The 10201-nt window shown below is 37.1% G+C and overlaps 1 protein-coding gene and 1 pseudogene across 1 annotated transcript; one reads left to right on the forward strand and one right to left on the reverse strand.

Moving 5' to 3' along the window:
- Window positions 1–2001: 2001 nt before the first annotated feature.
- Window positions 2002–2571, forward strand: LOC149240085 (fasciclin-like arabinogalactan protein 21). The gene has a single exon (XM_089370046.1). It carries the CDS (start codon window positions 2002–2004, stop codon window positions 2569–2571), a length of 570 nt encoding a protein of 189 aa, XP_089226172.1.
- A 1267-nt stretch (window positions 2572–3838) lies between these two features.
- Window positions 3839–4429, reverse strand: LOC149240086 (UDP-glycosyltransferase 72B1 pseudogene; annotated as a pseudogene).
- Between the last annotated feature and the right edge of the window lie 5772 nt (window positions 4430–10201).

A 10201-nucleotide genomic window follows, 5' to 3' on the forward strand; every position in this document is an offset into this window, starting at 1 on the left:
TGATTAAAGAACACGCATACAATTAAAAACCACATCTATTCAAGAAACCACCATATTTAAGTTATATTTTTACACACAAGACCCATGTAATTAATTCACAAAAGTAAAAACTGTAACTTATATTTTTGTGCATAATAAACATGCACTCTTTTCAAAGATATTAACGCATAGGAACCATGCAAATTAACACAATTATTCAATCTTTATATGCACTTAACCATGAAATAGTTTTCAAGAAAATAACATGGATTGTTATCGCTTTAAGCACAAAATTCGTATGCAATCTTTCGTGAAAATAACATGGAATCTTTTCTTTTTATGCACAAGATTCAGATGCATTCTTGTTCAACAAAATGTCATGCATTTTTATCTTTATATGCACATGATTCATATGCAATTTTTAAAAAAAATATTACGTATTCTTATATTTTTATGCACAAAGTTTATATGCAATTATGTTCAAGAAGATAACATGGACTTTTTATATTTTTATGCACAAAAACCATGCAAATATTTCCAGGGATAGTAACACAATTAATCTCTTTTTCCAACAGACAAATCCTTTCTATTTTCAAGAGTTTAATGCACAGATATCATACAAATATTTACAAGGAAATTAAAACAAAATCTATTTTTCACACATAAATCCCTGCAATATTTTCAGGAGTTTATTGCATAGAAACTCAGCAATTATTTCGAAGGAAATTAGAAAAATTATATATATTTCCACACACAAATACTTGCAATTGTTTCAAAAGTTTAATGAACAAAACCCATGCAATTATTTCCAAGGAAATTAAAAAAAATTATTTATCTTTATACACACAAATCCATGCAATCTTTTCAAGATTTTACACACAGAAACCCTTTAATTATATGCAAGGAAATTAGTAAAATAACTTTACATCCCTTTGTATACAATAGTTTGTTCAACTTTGCAGTTTGACTGCACCATGAAAGAACCCCAAATCATATTCACTGGAAGCAATCAATGTCAATCGAATATCTTCTATAGCTCAATGATCGAAATAGAAATAATGTTATATAGAGTGTGGATCCAACCATTCATTTTAGGATAGCTGTGAGTACAACAATATCGAAATGGTAACATATATTTCATGATTTCTCCTACATAGACACACTTCCATATCTATTTCAGTGGCGATCATCCATATAAACACATCCCCTTTTAAACATCTCCAAAAAAAAAAGCAGTAATTTTACACTCTATGACACTAATAACCAACCATTGTACTCATCAATTAGCATTAGTAATGATTTCCATTTGTAGCTCATGTGTTCCAACGTTTTGTTGTTGGCCATGGTCACTACAAGGAAGCTGAGGTGATTAGGGTGTTTTACATGCATGACAACTTGGGTGAATACAACAAATGACATTAAGTTGCAAGACTCCATGGATTGTCTCCCTAAAAATTACCACCCTATTCCATATGTTGAGCATAGATTGATGGAGAAAATAAAATGAAAAGGTAGTTTGCAACATCTGTTCAAACCCTATCTAATTACGCCGTAAGGCGTTCCCTCTGAGAGGAACTCCCCTCCATGCCGCGCTGTCTCGTTATGGGCCCTTAGATCGATTGTTAGACGATGGAATAAACTCCAGCCATTAGATCGTCTTCCATCCTTAAGACAGTTGTCACTCAATGATGGGCCTTCTCCCACCACATCGCCAACGGCCTCTTCACCTACGCCGATCTGCAAAATCTGCCCAACGGAACAAACCTGGAAGCCATTGCCGCCCACTACAGCCTCGTCGTCACAGGTAATTCTCACGGAGGTGGCCGCCAAGATTCTATCTCTCCCTCCACTCAGATGCCGACCGAGTATCATCCAGTGTACATTAATGGAGTTCTTGTCTCGCATCCTGACATTCTCAATGATGGGCTGTTAGCGATCCATGGCGTCGACAAGCTGCTTCTTGATCTTGATCTTGATCACAGTAATTATGACACAACTGCGGGAGCCCCTGTTCCTGCAATGATGTCACCATCACCATCATCATCAGCTAGTCCTGGTCCTGATCATCCCCTGAATGTCATAACGCCCTTCATGCTGCAAGATGTAGCGCTCAGTCTTAGAGATCGCGGTTACAGCATCCTCGCCTTGGCCATGCGCATCAATTCCCCTGAGCTTCTACGCCTGCAAAACCTCACCATCTTTACTCTTAGCGACGATTCCGTTTTCTCAAGCGAAGGCCAAGAATTTTCGAACAGTGTGAGGTACCATGTGGTTCCCAACATGAGGCTGCCTTTGGCAGATCTGGTGCAGCTTCCGGCGGGTACAAGGCTGAAGACTCTCCTCCACGGGCAATCGATGGTTGTGAGCGACAGCAAACCCTTCTCTGTCAATTATGTGGGTATAAAGATTGCGGATGTTTTCAGCAACAGATGGATAGTCGTGCATGAGATTCTTCGGCCGCTCATAAGCTCTGTGGATCCGATGGAGTGGGCTTCCAGTGACAGCAGCGAGATTCTTCGGTCCCTCTTGATGAGCTCAGAGGATCAGATGGGGTTTTACAGAAACAGCAGCACTGGTGATCATCATGAGTAGTAGTAGGTCAATAAGGAGCTAAAGATTCTTTTATTTTAGTTGCTGTCTGTGTATTTGTGATGTATTTTGCCTTTGCAATTTGAGTACAGTGGTATCCATGAGAAATCATGTCCAGGAAGCAAGCAATTAAATGTCAATGAATGAAGCATGTTATGTTCCTCTATCAAGAAGCCACATTTTGCTTGAACTGTAATGGAACAATGGCAATTTATATAATGGTTCTGATTCCTTTAATTCTTTTCTTTCATGGTTTCTTAATTTTCTGTATGTCAAGTATGACTTCGCGCTTTCATTTCTTTTCTCTGTCATGAGAATCTCCTTAAGCCATGGATTTTCTTTATCGATGGGAAACAACCATAGAGCTGAGATGGTTCAAAGAGAAACTAAAATGGAATGCCAGTAAACGAGTAGAATTCACAGAAGAGGCCAGATCGCCATAGATACTGCATTGCCAGTAATAATAATAAACATGCCATTTCATCCAGATCCTTCAAAGAAATGTGAGGGTGCAATCTTCTGATCGAAACTAGCAAAGTCTGCTGAGCGTTGTTAAGAGCACACGTAATGAAATTCAAGATTGCAGAATATTAAGGAAATTTGATTACTAAAATGTTTTGGAATCTGCAAATCAAATTAAATTGCCTGAAAGTTATATCGTAATTCAATCACCTGAAATTTATCATAATTACAAGGATGCTGAACACCATTTAGCACTGATATTTGCCATGCATGAAGAAGTCTGCAATTTTTTGTGTCGAAGAATAGCATTCAAGTCTAATGGGCTCAAAGAAGTAAATCTAGGATTATGGCACGAATGCTTATGCAACTGCGTGAGTGAACTCTCTGAATTCTGGCATGGGGTTGTGGTTCATAAAGCCTTGCACCATCTGCAAAATAGTTTTAAGAGTGGATAGGTATTCAAAAATATTTGTTCCCTCTGAAAGGAACTCCCCTCCATGCCGCGTTGTCTCGTTATGGCCCTTTAGATCGATTGTTAGACGATGGAATAAACTCCAGCCATTAGATCGTCGGTGAAAAATGTTGTAGGCGGTTCAGATTATTGGAATGTCGTAGGCAGTTGAGAATATTGGGCTTTCTAGAAACCATTTTCGTGATGTTTTCCATCCTTAAGAGAGTTGTCACTCAATGATGGGCCTTCCCCTCAATTTTTCCATCCCCTTCTTCATTTCCATTCCCCCTCTCCTTCCATTAATTCCCTCGCCGCTCTTTCCACTTCCTCTCTCTTCACCAATGCATCTGCACCCTTCTACGCTTCAATGCCCACCTTCATCTCCTTCACTAGAAGGAAGGCATTCATTCTCTGTTCAGCAAAGAGAGGCCAAGCGATCATCGACACTCCATGTAAGATGCTTTCGATCGTTGAATTCCAACCGCAATGAAAAAGGAAACCGTCTGTGGATGGATGAGAGAGGACAGCAATCTGAGGCGCCCATGAATCCACCACAAATCCACGGTCCTGGATTCGAGTCTCGAAACCCTCAGGTAGAACCTCCCTCATATCTGCTTCGGTAGTCATCGTGGATTCAGTTGGAGGAGGAGGCTCCTTACGCAACACCCAAAGGAACCGCTGCACGCTTGCTTCTAGCCCCAAAGCTAGTTCCTGAATCTGATTCTCCGACAGGGTGCCGCGGCTCCCAAAAGAAACGAACAGAACTGTCGAGGCGGGCTGGCGGTCCAGCCATTTGAGGCAGCCCTCCTTCTCAAACTTCTCTTCAGATTCTGAAAGAGACAAAGCTATTAGCAGCCCAACGGGATAAATACAAGGGGTCATTTCAACAGCGCTCAGAACCTTCCTTCCTTGAGAGCTTTTATTTGTGCTGGTTCCATTTCTTGGCATGTATTTATCAGAATTCCATGAGCTTCCTGAAGCCGAAGGGAATGTTGAATGAACCAGTTGAATGAAATATCAGATCTGTCTAGAAGAGGGTCTGGCAAATCTATTCCGAGAATCGGCGGAAGGCCCGTCAGAAAGAAATTATAATTAAAGTGGATGTAGTGTATATGTGATGTGGCAATGTCATGGCCTAGATTGTCAATCATAGCAACTCTCTGATTAGGACGTGGTTTAATATGGGGATATGTGTTCCAGCTTTTTGAATGCATGTGAAACTAAGCTGCCATGTTGTAGTCTTCTAGACTTGTGTAACTGGTTCTGTTTCCTTGGTTAAGTGCAGGTTTCAGTTGATCAAATAAAAACTGCAAATAAGTACACTGATGACACCATCTATGCTGGAGAAAAACTTATAATTCCTTGAGAGGGATATGGGAGCTCAGATTATATTTGAAAGTTTGTAGTACAGGTTGTCATGGAATGTGTATGCAGTAATTTGCACAACAGCCTCAAGTCCCCAGTCTTGATTAGATATAAGAGGTCGTCCAGTCCAGTTTGAGTTTTGGATTGGTTATGGTAGGTTATCTATCACAAATTTTAAGGAAATATGTGATAAGCCAGTTGGAAATGTATTTGTTTTGTTTATACAGGTTTCTTTTAGATTTGTTACTCAGGGGCATGATGTCATGTTCTAGAGATACCCTGTCCATGTATCTTTACTATCTCGTAAAATGCAAGTTGAATGCTAATCATGCCAGAGTCCAGTGATTCTTTGGAAACTCATGTAGCAAATGGGTGATTGGTGTGCCCTACATGACAATGCTACCCTGCGTTTATTAATAAGCTTTATCGTTGTATTGAACTCTTGTATTTTGGTGAGTGGTCTGACTCTATTTATCAAGTCTCTTTATTCTTTGTTCCACCTTATTGTAGAGCATTTCTTAGCGTAGTTGCTGTTCAGCTTTTTGAATGCATGTGAAACTAAAGTTGCCATCTTTTTCCCTTCTATCCATTGTATAAGGCTTGTGTAATTGGTTATGTTTCCTTGGTTGAGTGCAGGTTTCAGTTGATCAAATAAAATCTGCAAATAAGTACACTGATGACACCATCTATGCTGGAGAAAAACTTATAATTCCTTGAGAGGGATATGGGAGCTCAGATTATATTTGAAAGTTTGTAGTACAGGTTGTCATGGAATGTGTATGCAGTAATTTGCACAACAGCCTCAAGTCCCCAGTCTTGTTTAGATATAAGAGATCGTCCAGTCCAGTTTGAGTTTTGGATTGTTTATGGTAGGTTATCTATCACAAATTTTAAGGAAATATGTGATAAGCCAGTTGGAAATGTATTTGTTTTGTTTATACATATTTCTTTTAGATTTGTTACTCAGGAGCACGTTGTCATGTTCTAGAGATACCCTGTCCATGTATCTTTACTATCTCGTAAAATGCAAGTTGAATGCTAATCATGCCAGAGTCCAGTGATGCTTTGGAAACTCAAGTAGCAAATGGGTGATTGGTGTGCCCTGCATGACAATGCTACCCTGTGTTTATTAATAAGATTTATCGTTGTATTGAACTCTTGTATTTGGTGCCTCCAGAATTATTAATTTCCAACCCTTATTGCGATGTGAATGATTAGTATTTGTCATTTGGTATGCATAACAAGCTTTAACTTCTTTTGATAATAAAAAATGTAGGCTGCATACTGGCATTTGCCTCTCAATTGGACTATTTAATGGTTATTTTCCACAAGTAAATAAACAATGTTCATTTCATGTATGTGAAACTAAGCTGCCATGTTGTTCCCTTCTATCCATTGTATAAGACTTTTGTAACTGGTTCTGTTTCCTTGGTTAAGTGCAGGTTTCAGTTGATCAAATAAAAGCTGCAAATAAGTACACTGATGACACCATCTATGCTGGAGAAAAACTTATAATTCCTTTAGAGGGATATGGGAGCTCAGATTATATTTGAAAGTTTGTAGTACAGGTTGTCATGGAATGTGTATGCAATAATTTGCACAACAGCCTCAAGTCCCCAGTCTTGATTAGATATAAGAGGTCGGCCTGTCCAGTTTGAGTTTTGGATTGTTTATGGTAGGTTATCTATCACCAATTTTAAGGAAATATGTGATAAGCCAGTTGGAAATGTATTTGTTTTGTTTATACAGGTTTCTTTTAGATTTTTTACTCAGGGGCATGATGTCATGTTCTAGAGATACCCTGTCCATGTATCTTTACTATCTTGTAAAATGCAAGTTGAAGGCTAATCGTGCCAGAGTCCAGCCATTCTTTGGAAACTCATGTAGCAAATGGGTGATTGGTGTGCCCTGCATGACAATGCTACCCTGCGTTTATTTATAAGCTTTATCGTTGTATTGAACTCTTGTATTTTGGTGAGTGGTCTGACTCTATTTATCAAGTATCTTTATTCTTTGTTCCACCTTATTGTAGAGCATTTCTCAGCGTAGTTGCTGTTCAGCTTTTTGAATGCATGTGAAACTAAAGTTGCCATCTTGTTCCCTTCTATCCATTGTATAAGTCTTGTGTAACTGGTTCTGTTTCCTTGGTTGAGTGCAGGTTTCAGTTGATCAAGTAAAATCTGCAAATAAGTACACTGATGACACCATCTATGCTGGAGAAATCCTTATAATTCCTTGAGAGGGATATGGGAGCTCATATTATATTTGAAAGTTTGTAGTACAGGTTGTCATGGAATGTGTATGCAGTAATTTTCACAACAGCCTCAAGTCCCCAGTCTTGTTTAGATATAAGAGATCGTCCAGTCCAGTTTGAGTTTTGGATTGTTTATGGTAGGTTATCTATCACAAATTTTAAGGAAATATGTGATAAGCCAGTTGGAAATGTATTTGTTTTGTTTATACAGATTTATTTTAGATTTGTTACTCAGGAGCATGATGTCATGTTCTAGAGATACCCTGTCCATGTATCTTTACTATCTCGTAAAATGCAAGTTGAATGCTAATCATGCTACAGTCCAGTGATGAGTTTTACTATCTCGTAAAATGCAAGTTGAATGCTAATCATGCCAGAGTCCAGTGATGCTTTGGAAACTCATGTAGCAAATGGGTGATTGGTGTGCCCTGCATGACAATGCTACCCTGCGTTTATTAATAAGCTTTATCGTTGTATTGAACTCTTGTATTTGGTGCCTCCAGAATTATTAATTTCCAACCCTTATTGCGATGTGAATGATTAGTATTTGTCATTTGGTATGCATAACAAGCTTTAACTTCTTTTGATAATAAAAAATGCAGGCTGCATACTGGAATTTGCCTCTCAATTGAACTCTTTAATGGTTATTTTCCACAAGTAAATAAACAGTGTTCATTTCAGAGGGCATTTTCTCTTTGAAACTGTGCCTCTGGACAACAGCCTGCTAACTTAACTGAACATTCATAAAGCTCTGCCAAACCTTAGTAGTTCATGGCCTATTTTAAATTCTATCAAACTTATTCGAACTAACACAGTATTTACTTAAGCGGGGTCATTTCACACTGCTTAGTACAATAGAATGATCTTTCTTGAAATAGAATAAGTACTTCAAAAAAGTACCTATGAATTTTACTCATAGTTATTTGACTTTAACCTTAACAGAATCCTCTGCGGAATCCCTATATGTCTTCTGGTACAATGTGTCTCTTGTTTTACCCAAAAAAAGAAGAAAAGAAAGAAGCAAAAAGGGCATCCTGGCCTTACAGAGCCCGACATTAGAAACTGCCAATGTCAAGTATAGTAGCTCTGCTATCCACCTAAGGAACCTTGAAGGTATATTTTCAGGGAGCAAACGCTCAGCTCCTGTGATAGCCTGCAAACAATGTTTTAATTTAGAATAAAATTATCATGGTAAATTGGTATAAGAATATTAGTATAAAAAATCACCGAGTTATAAGCCTAAATATTGGAAAAGGCTAATTCTTCATGTGGCATAATCAATTAGCCATGTTATCTTGCTACATGATGCAAAAAAATGACCCATGGATCCTAATACTTTTTAGGGCTCTTTTTCAATTCAATAGGCTTTTCTTCTTCTTCTTCTTCTTCCTGAGGTGGTAAAGATAATTACTCAAGAATGACTCTAAGCTTACTAGATAACCAAATTCTCAACATACCTTGCAATGCATATTTGTTACACCTCTACTATAGACCAAGACAAATGTAACAAATCAATGTACACTAGTGCATCAATATGATTGTTTTCACATAAGGCTTGATCATTAAAAGGACATTAAGGTTTGTACCTTTTGGGACAATTGCTAGTATAGTCAACATCAGAGAAAATACAAACGACCCGGAATATGAGAGAAAATACAAATGACCTAGATCCATTAAAACCTTGAAAGTTTGTTCATGAACTCTCTGAATCTGGTATAAAATGTGTGCTGTATTTGAAACTTCAATTTGCCATTAAATTAATGGGACATGAATTCCCACAAAGCAGTTCAAAAATGTGCAATTAAGTTGAGCTTTCATCTTGTCATTCAATTGATGGACACTCAATATTAAATATAAGATAAATATATAGGAGTAGCATGTGAGTGTTAGATTTATAAAGAAGATTCTTTTTATTATTAATAAAAATATAGATAGTTAGTTTCATTTTAAAGGGTTATAAATATGAGTTATAAATACAAGACTTAATAGGTTGTTGTAAATATGAGTTATTAATTGTTTTTACTCAAAATCTGATAAATAGCAATTTAGCAATTTCTTTTTAATTGAGTGACTTAAATTCATGTTTCTTTAGGTTGAAGGTAAAGCCACTAAAGTGCAAAAATTGTGATGCCAATAATTAGAGGGATTGTCATCATGGGGTGATAAGAAATTTAATATTCCAAGAAGAGGAGGTAGTAGTAGATTCTAAATAAATTAGCAATGCAACAACATAAATGTTTGCAACAAATTTAGAGAGATCCACCTTGTTGAATAATGCACACACTACATGGATAATGGATTTCCACACTTTATGCCTTACGGCGTTTTCTTTGCAACATCTGGTGCAAATGCTAGTTCTTAGCCCAGTTGTTTGTATTACGTTCAATAATATTTATTTCCATATTATTGAATCATAATTGCCAACATTCATATGCTAGATATAAGGATATTACATTCCCTCCCCTCAATATAACACCGTCCTCAATGTTCATCTCTTCTTCCTTTCGTCATTATTATATTTCTCCCCAATATTTATCTCCTGACCTCTCGACTATCCTAATATTCATATATTACAAGTTATGTTATGCCCAACTCCCGACTGTCCGGAACCTCGGCTATCCCGACTATCTCGAACCCAACTATCCTAATTCTTGACCTTTCTGACCTTCCAACAGGTCTAGTCACTTTCTTATTTTTTATGCAATTTTTCAATTTTTTTTTTTTCATTTTAATTAAATAAGACCAGAGGCTGGGTAAACAGACAAATAAATCTTCAACATAAGCTTAAATATAAATAAAACTCCTGAATTTATGACTACTTGAATACTTCCTTGGTTTATGAGTGCTTTAAGGGTTGGATTTCATGTCATGTTTAATGGAAATTAATGAACCAATACATGCTTAACATGTTCTATTTATTTCACATGATATTTGATAGGCTCACCATTGTGTCTTTCAAGAAGTTGTTTAATGATGACATTTAAGTTTTGTGTGTTAAAATTCCTAAAGTGGTATGTGCTCAAAACTTAATTTTATGCAAAAATACAAGTGAAATTATATCAAGTCAGCATTCTACTGGTTAGTATTGGCTTTAATTTTTA

Source organism: Pinus tabuliformis, chromosome 8, assembly GCF_031772625.1.
Source record: "Pinus tabuliformis cultivar Carrire ecotype Pingquan chromosome 8, CPIR1, whole genome shotgun sequence".
In the NCBI taxonomy this organism is placed as follows: Eukaryota; Viridiplantae; Streptophyta; class Pinopsida; order Pinales; family Pinaceae; genus Pinus; species Pinus tabuliformis.